The 18,355-nt window shown below is 50.3% G+C and overlaps 2 protein-coding genes across 5 annotated transcripts; both read left to right on the top strand.

The window, feature by feature from the left end:
• Positions 1-9,635: 9,635 nt before the first annotated feature.
• On the top strand, positions 9,636-15,760 carry LOC131208702 (uncharacterized). 4 transcript variants are annotated; one of them, XM_058201526.1, is made up of 4 exons: positions 9,636-9,700; positions 10,150-10,330; positions 14,966-15,123; positions 15,191-15,760. In XM_058201526.1, exons 2-4 carry the CDS (start codon positions 10,270-10,272, stop codon positions 15,416-15,418), a joined length of 447 nt encoding a protein of 148 aa, XP_058057509.1. In that variant the 5' UTR covers positions 9,636-9,700; positions 10,150-10,269; the 3' UTR covers positions 15,419-15,760. The 4 variants fall into 4 exon arrangements, with proteins under 4 accessions (XP_058057509.1, XP_058057510.1, XP_058057508.1 ...); XM_058201527.1 differs by having other exon boundaries at positions 9,658-9,726; XM_058201525.1 differs by lacking the exon at positions 9,636-9,700 and having other exon boundaries at positions 9,756-10,330.
• Positions 15,761-17,383: 1,623 nt separating this feature from the next.
• On the top strand, positions 17,384-18,315 carry LOC131208007 (trypsin-1-like). The gene is made up of 3 exons (XM_058200649.1): positions 17,384-17,438; positions 17,514-17,809; positions 17,872-18,315. Exons 1-3 carry the CDS (start codon positions 17,384-17,386, stop codon positions 18,313-18,315), a joined length of 795 nt encoding a protein of 264 aa, XP_058056632.1.
• The last annotated feature ends 40 nt before the right edge of the window (positions 18,316-18,355 follow it).

The raw sequence follows: 18,355 nt of genomic DNA, 5'->3' as shown, positions 1-18,355 counted from the left end.
GAATCCCGCACAATCTCATCATTCGCTTCCTTTTACGAGACAATGGATAGTTTTATCGAACGTTTTTCAGGTTCTCGAAGCAGCCCTTATTTAACGGGGCAAACGGGAAATGAGAGCAAATAAGATGTTGCTTGGAAGGTTGGTTAAATGTCGGAGGGATTACGTTAACGCTTTGCAAGGTGGAAGAGTCAAATGAAATATTCATACGCAGCAGAAACAACAAATTAAAAACGAATTTCATCGAGGGAGCATAATTTGTGTCGCCAACCAAATACCGAATTAATGTAACACCTACGGCCGTCCTTGTTTAGGAGGCGATCCCATACGGGACGAGTCTCTCCGAGCTGGTTTTCGAATACCAGAACACCAGAACCGCCATTAACCTAACGACGGCTTTGCAGGCTGTCTTCGCCGACAGGGAAAAAGGCTGCTAAGCCTACTGGATGGACGCCCGTTGAAAGCTCTTGTATCTTATCATTCTGCTAGGATAACTAAATCCTTCCGGTGAGAGGCAGACAGCGCACAATGTGGAAAAGGCGTTCAGAAACCAACTTCAAAAATTGTGGGTTTTGTATATATTCTCATAAAATAGATAAGTTAACTATTGCAAAACCGAATTTTTAGCTTTCTGCGTTGCGTATATTCCGAGAATTCATCTGTCAAAGTGGAAAGCGCGATAAATTTACTACTTAAAACAAATTTTTATCTTTTTAAATTAGTTGTTTAAAAATTCCCACATTTTTTTTACACTCATAAGACGTTAGATTGAGTGACGATGAGTTGAATTCAAACAAATCACATGCAAAGAAAATAATAAAGTTGAAAAAAGTTCGTAGATTCTTCCTAAAATCAAATATGTCCGCCTTTGTCGTACAAATTTCCCACTGTGCAGCGTAGGCTTTATTGTCCGGATCCCCACTGTTGCCTACTTTAAGGCGTATCGAAGCAGACGGCGCAACAGAGCTTTGACAGAGAAAAAGCTAAGAAGCGTGGCAAATTTTCAATTTCAAAACATTGGTTTGTTGAACTTTAATTTCAATCGAACCCAGCGATCATTGGTGGTAAATGATTGGTACAATTTGAATCTAAATTGAGACATAAATTATTAACGGAAGGAATCATGCACCGGAACTTAAATCGTCTTCTTTGGTGGAGCACCCCACTTTGACCGCCATTTCGTACGAAGAAAAAGTGTACTTCCGTTCTCGATTTATTACGCATACGCAATTGCACGCCGCGTTTCTACCGGTCGCTCCAAATGTTATTGAAGATCGGCGTGAAATATACCCCATCCGGCAGCAATAGAGAAACAGTAATCCTACCGAAACTGCAAGCCGCCCGAGGCCACGCAGTTAAAACATCAATTTCCATTTCCTAATCCATGCTTTTATTGCAGCCGCTATCAAGGCTTAAACTCAAAACCAGTGTGCACGTGTGTGACCGCTGGTATCAAGATTTATGGCACCGTTGACCCATTCCCCATCGGAACCGGAAGTGCTAAAGGAAGAAGCAAACGACTCCATAAAAGAGTGTGAAAAATGGAGCTCTTCTAAGCGGACGGCGCGATGGAAATGAAGCCCGGAAGACAGGATAGTTCCAAAGGAGCGCTTACCCATTCAGCCAGAGCATACGGCTGGAGCTGGAGCTTCGATGCGACTTGGTTTTGCCCCTATTCCTTATCCCATCCGGATGCGTCCTTGTGACAGCGCGGCCATATGCAGCATATGCTCGTTCGTGAAATGAATAACGAAATGAATGAATCGAAACCATTCCTGCGCTTCCGGAGCCGGGGCTTGCGGAGTGCCACCGTCGTCGTCATCACCCGGGACGAAGGACAAACGTGGGCGTTCTTTCTAACCCCGTCAGAACGACGAGGACTTTTCTATTTGCGTTTTCGAAGCACTTCCAAGCTTCGTACGCGAGTTTCGCTAACTCACAATGCAAAGACCGCATGCTCGTATCGAACAATAGACGAGCAGCCACCCGGGACTTTCTTTGTACCGGGAGCTATTTATTGTACCACGAACGACAATCGCTAATAAGGCAATGGATCATAAAAAACGAACTCGAAAAGCACGGTTCCACGCGAACGATCACTCAACGCGAGTCAATCAATCGAGTCGAAGCGTATGCTCCGGAAAGGGGCTACCAAATAAGCAAGTTATAAAATCTATGTTTTATTGCGTACAGCGATTCCTCCCAATCATCACCAAAACCGGAAACATCTTCATTCGTCGTCGTCGTCGTCGTCGTCGTCGTCGGCGAACAATCGCACTCCATCAGCGGGTGGCTTTACACACAACATCAACACCGAACATCGGGGAGCAATAAATAATATTCTTTTCATCGCCATCCCCCGGCTTATGGGATAATGATGAGTAGCTCTAGGTGGCTGGCGGCGCGCCGAAAGAAAGCGTTCCGTCGGGACCCAGCCGTCTTACGAAGCCCATGTGTGCCTGTGTTTCTTAGATCGTAGGAGCAACGACGCGGCCACGAAAGCCTACTTTGGGAACGAAGAAGAGCCTCAGACCATGATTGAATTTGCTATTTTCCATGGGCAATAAAACAGAGATTTCGTGCCCAAATTCAATCCAATAGCGCCACGGTGGGCGACGACAACAGATTGGTCAATAATCGAAACAAGGCCATTTTCTTGTTTGCTTTTGTAATGTCTGATTTCTTATAACAGCAATAGTTTTGGGGAAGACTGCGTTTGCGGCCTAGAGTGGCCCGCAGAGCCCACAGTGAAAGGATTTTTTTTAACCGCCCAGCTGTGAGTGATTTCCCACAGTGCGTCCGCGTGAATTCCGTGTCCTCCGGTGTGCGGCAAGCCGCTAGAGTAGCGGGATACATAATTTTATTTTTTGTCTTGCACCTTGTTTGGGAAGATTGCTTATTTTGTGTAGCATTAACATTCACATTCGAGCGGATGGAGAGAGACATTTTGCGTCGCCTTCTTCGGTACATCGACTGTGGATGAAGGACCAATACAGGACGACAACAATTGACGGCATTATGCGAAGCATCCCAGCATTCGGCTCCAAAAACGAACGGAAGCTGCTGAGATCTAAGCAGCCTGTGCCATGTTGTGGCAGAGTATTTGTAGAGCAATGATTTGCCCATACACGATTTGCTGGTCGAAAAGTCGGATCGAAAAAGTTCGATTTTTCTTCTCTCTCTCGCGCGAAGTACGATGAAGAGCCACCAGTCGCTGATAAGCGTAAGAGATGGGAATCCCGAAACCACTGATAAGGTAGCGACTTTTTGCAAACAAACACAGTGCGCCATGATGGATTTTGTGATTTGTTTTTCGATCAACTTCGCTCATTTCAATTTCGCGTCGGTGTCTTTCTTCTGGGCCCCGGGATTTGGCATCATCTACCGGTTCTACTGCGGGGCTGAGGGAAGCGAAAATGCAAATCTAACGATTTTCGGGTAAACACGCGCCTTCGATGATGACGACGGCGCGGTCGCGGCCATAACGATTTTCCAATTCACCATTACGACGTCACTGGCGAGGTATCGTAAAAGAAAATGTTAGATCCCCGCCCGATAGTTTGGGCTGAAAGTGAGGGAAACTTTTGCCTCACTCCCGACTCCCGATCCCGCTCCATAATCGGATGTGTGCCAAATGATGTGCCATGGTTCGGAATTTAACGAACAAAGTTGTTACTCCGTTCGCACCGCGCGGTCACCGCGACTGTTTGGCTTTTAGGTTAAGTTGTTAAAAGCTATTGCAAATAGCGTGTTTGAGTTTCAGGCTCTTGGTTTGGGGGGGAGCCATGTGTCGCGTTGTGATATGTCGATAATTTAATGCAACAGCGGTTTTCAAATGAAAACTTTTCAGCCATCATACAGCATTGATGGCAGCGTTGATGAGCCCTTAATAAATGGTTACCAAATCGGTTTAAAGATCAATCGGAGGGATGGTCGCACTTTATCACCCACTTTACTAAATACCATTTCCAATCTAAGGCCAATCGAGGTCTGCCCTCTGCCTGATTCCAGTCTGCACACACAATCGGACAGTGATCGGAAGCTTCGGTATATGAAATTACCTTCCCATTACACCGGAAGCGGAAAGAGCATCCCACGCCACCATCCTGGAGCTGGAGGGACTTGGATGTCTGTTAATTGCATTTGTTCCACATCCTTTCTTGCCCGGGGCCGGTCACTTCGGCCGGCCACCACCGACGGAAATTAGATAATTCGATGACGAAGACAGTGGCGAGGCTGGCGAACGATGGGGCGAAATTGATGATTCCAGCCACTGCCGCTGAGTGCCCCGAAAATGAACACGAACCAGCCGAAGAGTAGAACAAAAAAAGCCGAGCCTCGGAATTACATTTCAATCATCGGGCGTTAGAAAAGGTTCTGGGCCAAACGACGGGCCCAGTTGCCGGTGCGCGTTATTGGGAATATATTTTCTGACATCCCATAAATCAGCGGCATCGGCTCGAGAAGAGCGAAACACGAGGGGCCGAACTAATATGTTTCGATCTATTTTTTAAGGAGCCAATTTTGTCTCGAGGAACTGCAACTTTCAGAGCTATGCTCAAATTATCTCCCCAATTTGGACAAACATTTAACAAATTCGATAAACATTTAACAAAGCGTATGTAGGCATGGCATTAAACTTGCAAGGACTCTTTTCATCTTCAGCCATCCGACAGTAACGGTCTGCTTCATTATTAGCGTAAATGGCCCCCGGCCCAGTACACGATCGTTTGCCAAAAACATGCCCCAAACGCTTCCTGCATCGGATTGAAAGCTAAACGTCGTTACCGGAGGCATTGCTCCGGTGACTCCGTCGTGGTACTCCTCTCCGCTCGACGGACTCCGGTATCGAATGCGAATTAGTAAATAATGCTCCCCACATGCTATCTCGTCGTGGGTCGCCGGCGGCATTTCGGCTTTCGCCGGGCCAACCGGAAACTCATTGGGTTCGACATACCGCGGCGAGAACCGCGTCGTCCTCATCGTCGTGGTCCCCAGCGAAAACATAAACATCTTTATTCTAAATCCAAACACGGACGACGATCCGGTACAGCCAGCGCGGATGCGCGTGCTGCTCGGAGCGTGTTTGAAGATTAAAGCGCGCCAGAAGCCAGCAGCGTTTCGGCCGCCGCCGTTTGATCTGTGTCCTTGCTGTCTTTATCTGGCTCGCAACTTCCGAGCCTTATCCTTCCGCGACAGGCGACAATCAAACCGACGGCACACCATCATCATTATGATCGACGGCAGCGGCGGCGGTTGGCAGGATCCGAGAAGCCACCAGAAGGTTGTGGGTTTATTGTTTTGTGCTGGAAAGATAAAAACGTCCTACGGCGCCACAGCCTTATTAGCGGCCGTTTTTGGAGTGGAGTTTCTTTTCTTTCCGAGCCGGGCTTGGTAAACTTTTTGCAGCCCTTTTTGTTGCGTTCCACTCCAAACACACAAAACTCCGTCCGTAAAATGGCATAAGTGGAAGAACGGATACGCGGCCCGACCGGGTACCCGGGAACTGGCAAAGCCGAGAATGCCGACGGGTGGGCGAGTTAAAGCTTATTAGAGATGTTTTGCATTTCTTTTCTTCGGCGCCGGAGTGTGCTTATGCATGGCTAAAGCCTCTTTAATTATTAACAGCTTTCGGAGGGGCTGCTGCAATGCGATGTTCCGTCGGGTGGTTCCTCTTCAGATCTCGAATAATACCCTTCGAGTTGGCAGCGGTGGAGCTTAACTCAATTCAACATGGGTTTCGGAATTAGATTTGCCAATGATTCAAAAACAAAACCGGGAGCCACACTCGTTTGTTATCAATTATCCAAACGAGTAATATCATTCATCCGCCATCTGCCTACGTCACGTGAACGCGCGGCTTAACTCTACTTTGCCTTTCAACAGCCGGCCAGAAAAATGTTATTCTAAAAAAAGCCCCAAATAATGCTTTATTCATGTGCGCCAAATCTGCGATGCTAAGCGCCCAGCGGAATGGCGATCGAAGCTAAACGAATCAACATATTTTCTCATCGCCTCGTTCCACTTTCCGGCCGGCGGATCTGCGGACTGGTTGCGTCCGGCGCCCAAGACCTTTGGCCGCGTATGGCATGTCAACGCCCTGCGGTGAGCTACACCCGGACGCATCTGCTTGCTGTTTGCCAAACCGGCATCGAACCGAACCGGGTCCCTCCGGCGAAGAATGGTGTCGTCGTTGCAGTGTGATAAGAACTGGCACTACCGGGATGCATAATGTCATGTAACACCGCTCTGATCCTTATCGGAACGCTCTCTCGTAAGACTTTCCAGGGTCGTGCATCGATGTACGAAAATCTGCATCGTCGTCGTAAGTCTACTTACGGCTAAGCCAGGCTCAAGCTGTTGCTGTAACAGAGTGCGAACACTGTTGGGGCATTTTTCGTGAATGAAACATTCAGCCGGATCGTCGCTTTAAATCGTACTTTAAAGACGGGCCCCATGCTGCCGGTCCCATTGCCCCAAAAAGAGGTATGTCGTCAAATTAGTGCGCCTCAAAGATTGCACCCGTGCGCGCGATGCCGTCGATGGCAAAGTAATGAGGAAAGGGCCCGCGGGACAAAACAAATCCTATCATCATCAACATCAACCGTGAAAAGCGATACGTGCGGGAAGATACGCTCGCTACAAATCCGGGCTATCAGCAGCAGCACCCGCCACCAAACAGCGCCAAACGCCGCGGCGTACGACGTCGGCGTCCACATTATGCAAATCATTATCATCGCCGTCACCTACAGCATCATCATTATGGCCCCCGGTTCGGAGGGCCTTCGCCTTCGCCTATCCGTATTCAGGCGGTGTACGGAGTCCATTAAAGAATGGCTTTGCGGGTTGGCGTTCTTTTCTCCACTCCTCGCTGCTCGTTGACTTCGTCTTGACACAAAAGTACCTTCACCGGGGTCCTTCCTTCGTCTGCTCGCCGAGGAATCGGATTTGACGGATGCCCCAGCTGTTGGTGCTGGTCGGCGGCTGCGGCGGATCATGATGATGGCGGTGATGACGATGATGATGATGTTCTCCACATGTCACCGTTTATCAAATTGTTTCAGCACGCACCATCTGCCTACGCTGACGGTGTCCTACATACGCCGGTTCTCCCTCTCTCGAGGGGATGCAAATCATTCTCGTTCGCGTTCGTGGTGCTGTCAATGAAAAAAAAACACACAAAGAGAGCAACAAATCGTATCACATTGCGTTACGCAACAGCTTCCGGGGCCCTCGCAAAACCCCAAACGGGGATCGGCATGAACGAATAAGTTATTTATTAATTTCTTTATGCCTCGGCATTGAGATGTGCGCGCGAAATTACCAAAACTGGCTTCTCTCGTCGACTGGCTGGCTGCTATAAATAAGAGTAAGGTGCGCCCACAACAATCTGGCGGGCGAAAGACCGAAGACGTTCTTAATAAACAGCTGGAAATGGTGCAACATTAGCGTAATGCCAATTCATCCATCCATCGGTTCGTGATTTGACGTTGCGTTCTGGACTACGCAGGAAACTGGCACGTGAGGTACGCCGGAACGGGTGGCAATCGGTGGCAGTGAAAAATGAAGCAACATCGAGCGTAATCTTGTTTATTCATCACTCCGGTCCGGAAGGAGTTTCGTGTTGTTTTCCGCGCCCGACGCGCTTTGTTTTTTGACGCTTCCAATGCGGGGAAAAGGTCTGGAGAATGCGAATTTTCCGTCGCGGAAAACCATAAATCATCGCAGCGTTCGCGTGATGCGCTTCCGTTTAACGATATTCGCATCCGGCGTTTAGAGTTCTTTTTGTACGCCGTGTTGTTTAGATGTTGGGACGGAATAGCGAAAAAGGACGACGTATACTTTGATCGATTTCGCGTAAACAGTTAGAGTCAATTGGGAGGGCCCACTTTTGTTTGCCTATTAAAAATGGTTGACTTACCTGTAAAATTAACCGATACAACCCGGGACAATATGAAGCTTAGCTCGTGGCGGAATGAAATTAAATTAATATCGTTCAATGAACAGTCTTTGAAATCGCTTCAAGTGTTGTATGGACGACGCCAGAACGTCACGAAGCCCACCATCGCCTACTTCGGAGCTGGTGTCAATTATTTCTAATAACTGTGCTAAATACAGCCCCTGCGCGTACTTGACATTTCTCCATTTTCAGCACCGGCCCTTCTGCCCTGGAATGGTCTCGCTTACGGCGCTCGCGAAACGTTGGACACAATCACTGCCTGCTGCGACTGCGTAAACTTCTGCTGCTTGGCGGAAGCTGCGCCGGATGATGGCCACGTCAAAAACGATTAACTGCGCCGCAGCAGAGAGACAGCTGAAGCATTTTAATCGTTCGCTCCATTCCGCAGATCGTGTCGAGTTTCTCTCTTTTGAGTTTTCCACCAAAGTTCTCGGGAGACGTCCACAAAACGCGGATGTCACTGACCACCGGGTCTTCCAGAGTCTTCTTTCGTCGGGGGAGGGGTAAGTTTCTCCAAGAAAATCGCCTACGATCGTGCGCTACGCCCCGGGGGCCCACGGCGTGATCGTCTTAAGTGAATTGCTATTTCTTCCAGCCCCGCCGAGATGCTCCGGTGGGTCAGTGTTACCAGCAGCAGCAGCGGGGTCGGGATCGGCTGTGATGGAAACACTTCACCGCGGTTTTGCACTTCATCTCCGTTCCGTCATGGGAAATGTCAAATCGTCAGCTGTCTCATTCTTCCGCTGGTCGTTTCTCTCTTTCACACCGTTCCAGGAAACGGCGGCGGCTTCCACACTTCGTTCCGCAAATTTTACATCCTCCACGCCAACCAACTTTTGTCCGCCGGTCGTACGTTCTCTTTTCCCTGCTCAGTGCTTCTGACGCATTTTTAGCCATCTTCCTGGGGGGACGAGAGCTTTTGTCAGGTAGAAAACACATCCGTCTGGCACGACGTTGGAAGCTTGGTTCTATGTTTTGGCCCAGATTTTGGGGAATTAACTGTTACCGCTTTACAGTTCGTTCCCACGTAACATAATTTAATGCTCAAATAATAAAAATTAGAACAATAAAGATGAGAAGACTAAACTTACTTAGATTACAGTCGATTTCCGATCTCACTTGAGCCGATACGGGGACTTTTCTTAGGAACTACCCAAAGGTAACAAACAACCAATAGCAAACATTGATAATTTTCGTTCATATTCCGTTAGAAAGCCAGATACCAATTAATGGTGCTAATCGCCTGAAATGGTGGAACCCGTTAACGAAACGACACCGGTCAGCGGCGGTCACGCAACACTTGGCCACCGTCTTGGCCCCCGTGTGTTCTAAGAAGCTCGCGGGGCGATCCAGAACAAGAGCACGAACGCCCGTGAGCGGTTGCGGAGAGCGTATAACCGCAAACCTACTCACACAACTTGTTTCGCGACTTCCGTGGCCGAGGCGAAGACGAGCGGCACTTTGGCCGGTTGTCAGCTCGCGTATGACGTCCACACGTTTCGCGAACGGGGCCCCCCTTGGTTTTCGTACGCCTTTCACTATCCTTTGCGTGGCGAGAGCGAGCGAGCCCGAGAACCGAAACCGTGATTTGCGTGGCCAAGCGCGGGCTGGGTGTCGGTGGGGAAGGGCCCTTCATCTTATAAAAGAGACTTCCCGCGAGGACCGTTTCTTCAGTATACGAACGAACTCTGGCCGAACTCTGGCTGGTGGGGTTGGCTTTAACGTGCTGTGCGCGAAACTACGGTACGCTGCGGTTCGCGATCCTCGGAGTACGCCGCGACCTGCTCTCTGACAACGAAGGGATTTAGTGAAGCAAGAATTGATCCACACATCGGACGTGGAGCACTTTATTTTCGCGCAAACCCCACGAAGCTGACTCAGCGCATTCGCGATCGATGATCGATTGATCAGTGCTCGGTTCTACTCCGCGGCGGCTCCGCGCTTGCGTATTGTCGCCCCCTCCGTCGAAGGAGGCTTGCCATCTTGGGTCGCTCTCTCTCGCTCTCTCTTCTGCCCTCTCTTTTCATTTGTCTCTCCCTCTCTTGATCGACGATTAAGTTGCCCCTTCTTAAAAAGCCACAGCAGCCCGGTCTCCATCAATCATTGACTCGCAAACTGGCCAACGGGCAGGACGGTCAACGAGGTGCCAATCCCAGTGATAATCTTACCACTTCTCCCTTCCGTGCTTTCAGTGATCAGCGTGCGTGAGTGTGTGTCCGTACGCGCGTGCGTGGCTGTGTGAAAAGTTCTAAAATTGGAAAGCAATCGCTAGTGATCCTCAAGAAAGTGATCCCGAAATAATCACGATTGCAATGGCGATGAAGTGGATGATTCTGAGCTGTTTGGTCATTGCGTGCGTGATTCACGCTGGAGGTGAGTTTTTGAAAGAGATTTTCTTGTAAAATTGCACGTCACCTCTATGTGATCAAGTGATCTTCATGTGCATGCCTGCATCTTCATTTCGTAGTGTACGATCGTGTATAAAGTGTTGTGTACATAAGTGATAACCCTTTGACAGTGTATATATGTACATATAGTAGCCCTCCGGTTAGCCCTCAAAGCTTCTTTTCTATTCTGTCTTTCTTTTCTGTCACTAGGTCTGTCTGTAGCATAAACTCTGTCATGTTCTATTTCCTCATAAAAGTCTTTGTCATATTTAACACGTGCACTCACAACGGTTTATTGAAGCAGGATTGATTTATGCGAACTGCGACTTCTTTTAACGCCTTCGCCCCTGACCTTACGTGGGATAACCCACGGGTATAGAAGAAGCAAATCTGTTGTCCAGCCAAATGAATAAGCTGACGGGAAAGACTAACTTGCAGCGTTCGAATAGAATTCCCATGTAGTCAATTTTTAGATGATAATAAATAGAAACCGATCCCCGATTGATGCGTATTAACCTACGCTGATAAATGGTACAAATGTTGCACAAAACGCTACGAAGCATAATTAGTTGCCGAACCAGCGCGAACGGCAGCGAAGTGGAAGCAGATGAAAGGAACACACCCCGTGCCATTATCTCACTTTGTTGATTTATGTTGCTACAATTGTTTTTGCTCCGCTGTTTCCGCTTCGACAAGAGGAAGCACCACTGGAGGCAGGCACGGAGTTGGCGTGACGCGTCCGTTGGCGCGCCTCGGGTACTCCGTCTGTATCACGCTCTGTTGCTCCAGCTGGGGCTGATGACGGAGCTACCGAAGCCCAATCTTCATTTTATTCGACGAACCGCACAAGGTCATCCCGCTGCGATGCGATGATTCATGATACGCGGCCCCACGCGGCTTTAAAAAGGGACGAACAAACACGGGGCTCGTACTCCCTCGCGGATCCGAGATGAATATTTTACCGCGTGATCGATCGTGACCCGCGAGGTGATGCCATAAAAATCGTGCACTACTTCCTGCTGTTGAAGCTTATTAATTATTGTTTAGGAGCAACGGATCCGCGATCCGTGTATCCTGTTTCTGCTTGAAAGCGAGTCTTTGGCCTTGCCCTCATACTGCATACATTAATGCACAACTGGTTTTTTATCAGATTAACAGATATTTCGCACAGCATAGAGCTGATTTAGCATTTAGCGGAACCACGCGGAGGCTGCCACGAAGCGAAATTGCGGCCATAAGAAGTGAGAAATAACGCCATTCGGTGCCACTTCAACCACCACCGAAAGCTGTGTTCTTTTTTGAGTTAACGGATGTGAATGTACTTCGTAAGCGAAGGCACCGGTCTTTACTGGTTTCGAACGCCTAATAGGCTCCCTCTGGCAGCCTCCGGAAGGGACTCTTTTACCCACCATCCTGAACCGGCTGGCAAGTTGCACGCTTCAATGGGAGCAATTGCAAAGTGGCGCACTTGGCACAGAAAGAAACACGAAAACGATTAACTTGAAAGAACGCCATTGCCCACACTATGCCACGTAAAAGTTAGTGAACACATAAAAATACGAAATAAAATAAACCACAACCGGTGGCAACACCAGCAGGCAGCCTATTAGCCGCTCGGATGAGCTTCTCCCGCTTGGCCGGCGGCTTGACCGAAACGAAAATGGTAGAATAATTAGCTCCGCTGCGCTTCTGACGGCCCTACGCGAATGTCTATGCCGGCGGCGACGGATATCGAAGCCCCGCGATCATAAAAGTAAGAGAAAGAGGACAGAAGCTGCACAACTGCAACTTCGGGCCGTCGGGGCTAGACGCTTTCCCCTTTCTAGAGGCGAAAGGAGGGTATGCAACCCGCGGGAGCCCCATTCCTCCCCCCGATGGGAAGGTGCCAATGGCCGGGTTGATGATATTTTGGCATTCCGTTATTCGAAGCCTGGAAACATGGGAAGGAAAATGCGTAAATTAGGCAAATGGATATACTATAAATAAATAAAATCAAACGACACAGTTCAGTAAGTCAATTTTCTTTATTCAATAAATTCACATAAGGCCGTCGAGAGAGTTGGGACTAAAATCCGCTAAAGATGTTCCGGAGCTCGGCTAAAACGATGCTCTATATTTTAATTTAATGTTACCACACTAATCATCTTTCGTGGCCACTGACTGTTGCCAGCCGGCCAGGAAGTTCGATAACAAATTCGAACTAATAAACTGCAGGCCCCAGCAGGTTCCAGTTCGGACTCCTGGCCATGAAGGCCGCGCTGATGCTGGTTCTGACCACCAGGACCGGTGGTCGTTAATTCGATCATCCGTGCACCACCCAAAACCGGTTCCGGCTGACCGGCGACCGGTGGTGGCGTTAAACTGCGCCGTGCATGGGCACCAATTTCGCATGCACCGCCACCGCCAACCCGACCCGATCCGGCGGCGGGAACTGAATCCCATTAGGCCGATGGCGATTTTTATTGTCCTACCCGTAGCCCATCGAACCGGCCTCCGGAAACACCCGGCAGAATCCGTTCTCGACACTTAGAAATTCGCGGGGCTCGGGGAACCGGGAAATAAGGGCTAAAAATATGCAACCCCCCCCGCGGGAGGAGGTTCAATGTCACCCTTCCGATGCCACCCGCGCTCGCGCGAATGGCGCAGTAGCAGCGGCGCGCATCGAAAACTGGTTGCACTTGCGTATTATTATTGTTATTTTCCCTTTTTGTCGGCTCCGGGGCCGTCCTAGGGTCGTGATAGGAAATCGAGATCGGTTTTAAAATTCCACGTGAGCGCTGGGCGTAGAACGTTCTAGCCGTGGTCGCGGTCGTGAAAACGAGTTTCCACTGCGCGACTGACTCCCCGGGGGCCCCAAGGCCGGCCGGCCGGGCGTGGGCAAATGAAGTGTAAATTTGCACGGCAAATATGGGGTGGAAAGAGGTTAAGAAGGGCGCTACCAGGCAGGCCAGGCCCCGGGAGCCAGGCTGCTCCAGTGCGGCACCCCCTGGGTTGTTGATTGATGCGATTGGAATTTGTTTAACCGGATCTATAAAGAAAGCTTCCCTTTGCCGCCTGACTCATTTACTATTGGAACGAGTTGGAATAAAATGAAGTAAGCAGGTCACTTCGGGGCATGTTAAAAGAACATAAAATGTTGAAGCAACCTGCGGCGGCAAATTGAGCGATCCTCGGCATTAAATAGCGATCCGCTAAATAGAATTGCAACAATTTAACCTGACCGTTACTGTCAGACACCACTCTCCGGACAGCTCCGGAGAAGAGAAGAGCCGAAGAGAAGGCCATAAAAGTCGAAAAATCTCATCAATCCTAGAGACCCGACCGGCATCCTCCGCCGGGCAGCGACTCCATCCATGTGTCGGCAGCGGCCATTGCGGAACAAATCGCCGTACAGCAGAAAAAAAAAAACTCGAGACTCGAGAAACCTGGGCGATATAAAGTAACCGAAATTGCTGCCCGTCATCATCATCATCATTACAGCGATCATCATTATCGTCATTAGTGCAAATAAATGCTCGCTTGGTACGTGGCCCCTCGGCCCCTCGGTGTGGATTCTTTGGCCGGGCCGGAAAGGACTTCGATCGACAGCGAGCTACGGAGAGATACAACGAGAGAGGGAGAGAGAGATTTTTTTAACGATACATTCCTCATACGGGGCGGGAAATTACCTTAAACGAGGGGCAGCTGTTTGGGGCCGATCGCGTCTCAAGGTCAACCCTCGCAAGATCAACGATCGGTCGATTCTGGGCACACTAAACACGATCACACGAGACGATCAACATAACATACGCAATCCACACCACGATCGCCACCACATAACTAATCACTCTGCATGACACACTAATCTGTACATTCTGGGGAACTTTTCGAACTGTATTTTGAGCACCAGGAAGTAACATCCGAACCGCCCGAACACTAAGTACCGTTCTCCTGCAGAGTCCGCCCCACGCTATCAGGTGTTGGAGCCACGCGAAGGTTACGTGCCAGTGTACATTCGCGTCGGCGATCAACCGTTGGTCGACATCAACCCGGAGCTGGCGGCCGCGTTCCAGGAGTCAGTAGGTCGCGTGAGTCGCTCCGAGCTCGCCCAAGTAAGTGATTGATCGTTCGCAGCTGATCGCCTGCAGTTGTCGAATCTCATACGTCGCTTTGGTCTGTTTGCTTTGTAGGCCCTGCAGGCTGACCAGGGTGTCGCTGGGCATTCGTCGAGCCTAACGGACTCGCACTCACACTCCGCTTCCGACGAGCACAAGATACTGTTGGCCGGATCGGCCGTCAAGCCGGAGGCACCACCGAAGGTTTAGGGCCGCAGCCGCCGGATGACGAAGCACGGAGTCCTGTTACACTAACCGGCACAGTTACCTGTGCGATCGAGCACACGTCCAATGTTATTTATTTCGTTATATGCAAAATGCCGCTGTTGTACTACACTGTACTAAACCCGAACTTTCGGTAGCATTCCCAATAAACGTACGCCACGTGCGCGGGCTTCCACGCGTGGACCCAGAGTGTTTTCGGTGGTTTGATGTTCCTCTGTCCCATCCCGAAAGGCCCCACGGTTCGGTTCGTCCTGACTGCTGATGGTTTTTTAAACGACTCCCTTTCTGTACTCCCACGGTAGACGCGAGTCCGGACAAGCACAAGGACTACCCGAAAAAGGGCAGCTTCGTGCCGGTTTACATCCGCTTCGGTAATCAACCGTTAGCTTCCATCAGCCCCGAGCTGGCCGCCGCATTCCAGGAAAGCTCGGGTCGCAGCTCTCGCAGCAAGCTGATTCAGGTAAGTCACTTCGTAAGTACACTCCCCGTCCGGTCACTAAACCGCTTTGCTGTGCCACCTTCGCCAGGAGCTGAACCGCCCGGTGCGGTTCTCGTCGGAGTCGAGCAGCGACGAGGAGCTGCGGAGTGACAAGTCGACGACGCCGAAAAAGGTGGACTCGGCCAGCAGCGAGAGCAACTCCATCTCGAACGAATCGATCTCTTCCGAGAAGGAAGCCAAGGAGGCCATCAAGAATTTGCTTAAACAAATGCACGCTCTCAGCAATCCGCCGTCGGTGAAGACAAACACGGTCTAATGGCTGTGCACTTGCCAGGCACTTCCAGCGGCCCTCATTAGGGCGGCTGGAGAAAGGCGGCACGATGGAAAGTTGGCCGCGTGTGTTTACTAAAACCCTCGGATACTCTTGCACTGCATACTGCCATTTTGATAAATCGTATTTATAGGGAAGAAATTCTATTAAATTCGCAAGAAGAAGACTGCATTCATTTAGGTCGGTCGGCTTTTTTGGCAAACCTTAGAAGAAAACTATGAAAAACGAATGCTACAAGTGGTTCCCGGCCTTTTCGGGAGCCCGATTAGGGAACTGAGATTTACATTAGGTAAAAGGCCAATAATAAAAACATCAACCGCTGTTTGAACCGAAAGCTAACATCGTCGTCGATCGGGGGGGATTGAGGGCGAAAGAAGGAAGCTGACCAGATTGTCTGCCGGAGAAGGTAAGTGCAGGCCGCGAACATGTGCCAAAAATGATAACCTCTTGCCTGGCTTTGGCAATCAAAACTGATACATTCCGCCGTTTTGCGCTCCAAACTGGAGCCCCATTGGCGTCCCGATCAGCCAAGGCGGGTTAGCTTTTAAATCTCGTTTGGTCCACAGTCACGAGCTATTCTGTGAACGACAGCCACTGAAGAAAGGCCTCTTAATAATGAAGTGTTTCTTGTTCGTCATCTTGTCGCTGGCCCTGCTGCTGGCGCAACTGTCCCCCGTTGGTACGCCGGGTTGAGCCGAGTCGCTGACCGTTTTGAATAATATAAAATAATTTTTCTCGTTACGCGCCACCCAAAGAACCAACTACTCACGGTGTCGCCGACCAGGGCCTGGGTAAGGTGCCGGTAGGTCCTCAGGTAACAGCGAACCCCGAAACGGAAGGGTCAAACTCATATTGCTAATGGTTCTTTCGCGCTTCCCAAACAGCGCGGTCCCGCCGATCAACCCAGATTCGGAGTAGGCGATGACGATGGGAGCGATGAAGACCTCGGTCCACCGGGACCAAGACTGCCGGATGGTTTTTGAAGCACAGCGTTATTGCAACGATTCTGCAAACAGGATGTGGTTGAACCGTGGTTCTGAGCTCCGGATTGATTTCACCGAAACTGTGAAGAAAGCCAGTGGTATCCCTTTGAACATGAGATGATACCCTGTGGTGTGCTATGCAAATGAATAAACATGTCCAAAACGATGGGCGTATATCGTCCTGAGCGTGCTTTGTGCCGTGCCGTTCTGTTCCCGTACCGGAACACACATCCCGTGGAGCCGATTGTACGATGGCTCAATCACACAGTAGGGATTATTTGAGTGTTGCACCAGCATTTTCGCGTGCCATCTGGTACGAGAGCCGACTTCCGGTCACTGTGTACATACGGACCTACAATCAATCGTTTCTGGCGACCACTTCTCGGGATAGCATCTTCTCGTCCACCTGACTTTGATCCATGCTCAAGCGCAGTCCTGCTCCGTTTTCGCGTTACAAAGGATTTCGGGAACTTCGGGTCATCATCGTCGATTGGTTTTTGGTACACGCTGTACCATGGACTCATCTTGACGGGTAGAACAATATTGGAGGAATGCATGGATCGCAGTAAGCTTTGTTTTGTTAGCACCGCTGAGCCAAACACTGTTTGCGACGAGATGTCAATCCACCATCCAAGTGCCCCTAGGCAATTCGAATCACATTGGTCTGGCCTTCTATCTGGCCGATTCCTATCTTGGCGCACCGATAAACGATTGGGATTTTACACACCGGCCTATGGCCCGGGTGCTGCCGCTGGACCATAATTCGGACTTCCAGCGCAATTAATGTGCGATAATAGGTAAGCCGAAACGTGCTGCGATTTGTCAGGTGCAGGTGTTATGTTGAAAATACAGTCCATCCGCCGTCCACCAGATTAGATATCGACGTGTGCGACGTAAAAAGCCCAACCGGCATACTCCATTTGAGCAATTCGCGACTAGGCAGCGGTTGGTTGGGCAATAGTGAATAATGAAGGTCCTGTGGTGTGTCGTCTCTTTGATCCTGCTCGTCGAAGCGGCCCCAGGTACGCCGTGCTGCCCTGTCATCGGCGTACGGGTGACTTTAATTGGCTTCGCAATTATTTCGACCCACACTCCAGAGCGCCGCATCTTCGGTGGATACGATGCGCTGGCCGGGGAACTTCCGTATCAGGTGTCGATCCAGCGGGCCATTCTGACCACCCGGACACACGTCTGCGGTGGCAGCATCCTCAACCAGATGCACGTCCTCACGGCCGCTTCCTGCTTCTGGACGGACTCGAGCTCACGCTTCGAAGTGGTCGCCGGCAATCTCCGTATCGACCAGGCAAGCGAGACCCAGCAGCTGCTGACCGTCAACTGGATCCGTATGCATCCGGAGTACAACGGAGGGCCCAGCTCATCTGACCTGGCCATTGTATGTAGCGTCTCGCGGTGCCGTGTCCTGCTCAGCGTGTAATCCTGGGACTTGCTTTCTAGGTCCGTACTTCGTCAGCTTTCTTCTACAACCACGTCGTCCGTCCGATTACGCTTCCTCCGGCGGATCAGCTTCCTTCCGGTGTCGTGCGCATCGGTGGCTGGGGCTCCAGCACCACCAGCATCCTGCCCGGGAACAACTTTTCCAACATGCTGCAGAAAATTAGTGTGCCCATTGTGGACTGGAACGAGTGCTACGCCGTTCTCGGCGGTGCCGAAGGTCCATTGGACGAGCGGAACATGTGTACGGGACCACTGACCGGTGGCATTTCGACCTGCACCGGGGATGCTGGTGGGGCCGCCGTCCAGCAACAGGGTATCGACGTTTACCTGCAGGTTGGCGTCATTTCGTGGAACCTAGTGCCCTGCGCCGCCATCAACACACCGTCGATCTACACCCGTGTGTCCGCCTTCATCGACTGGATACAGGCAAACTCGGTCTTGTAAGAAAACGGAGCTCGATATTAAACTGTTACCTTTGCCACGT

Source organism: Anopheles bellator, chromosome 2 (genome assembly GCF_943735745.2).
Source record: "Anopheles bellator chromosome 2, idAnoBellAS_SP24_06.2, whole genome shotgun sequence".
Lineage (NCBI taxonomy): Eukaryota > Metazoa > Arthropoda > Insecta > Diptera > Culicidae > Anopheles > Anopheles bellator.
This window is presented reverse-complemented; position numbering and strand designations above follow the sequence as displayed.

What these genes read in the sequence shown, in the direction of transcription:
- LOC131208007 (XM_058200649.1), top strand. Translation starts at nt 17,384, where the DNA reads ATGAAGGTCCTGTGGTGTGTCGTCTCTTTGATCCTGCTCGTCGAAGCG. An exon ending in GCTCGTCGAAGCGGCCCCAG is followed by an intron (nt 17,439 to 17,513) that starts GTACGCCGTGCT and finishes CCCACACTCCAG; the next exon opens with AGCGCCGCATCTTCGGTGGA. An exon ending in GCTCATCTGACCTGGCCATT is followed by an intron (nt 17,810 to 17,871) that starts GTATGTAGCGTC and finishes CTTGCTTTCTAG; the next exon opens with GTCCGTACTTCGTCAGCTTT.
- LOC131208702 (XM_058201526.1), top strand. Translation starts at nt 10,270, where the DNA reads ATGGCGATGAAGTGGATGATTCTGAGCTGTTTGGTCATTGCGTGCGTG. An exon ending in GTGCGTGATTCACGCTGGAG is followed by an intron (nt 10,331 to 14,965) that starts GTGAGTTTTTGA and finishes CTCCCACGGTAG; the next exon opens with ACGCGAGTCCGGACAAGCAC. An exon ending in CTCGCAGCAAGCTGATTCAG is followed by an intron (nt 15,124 to 15,190) that starts GTAAGTCACTTC and finishes CACCTTCGCCAG; the next exon opens with GAGCTGAACCGCCCGGTGCG.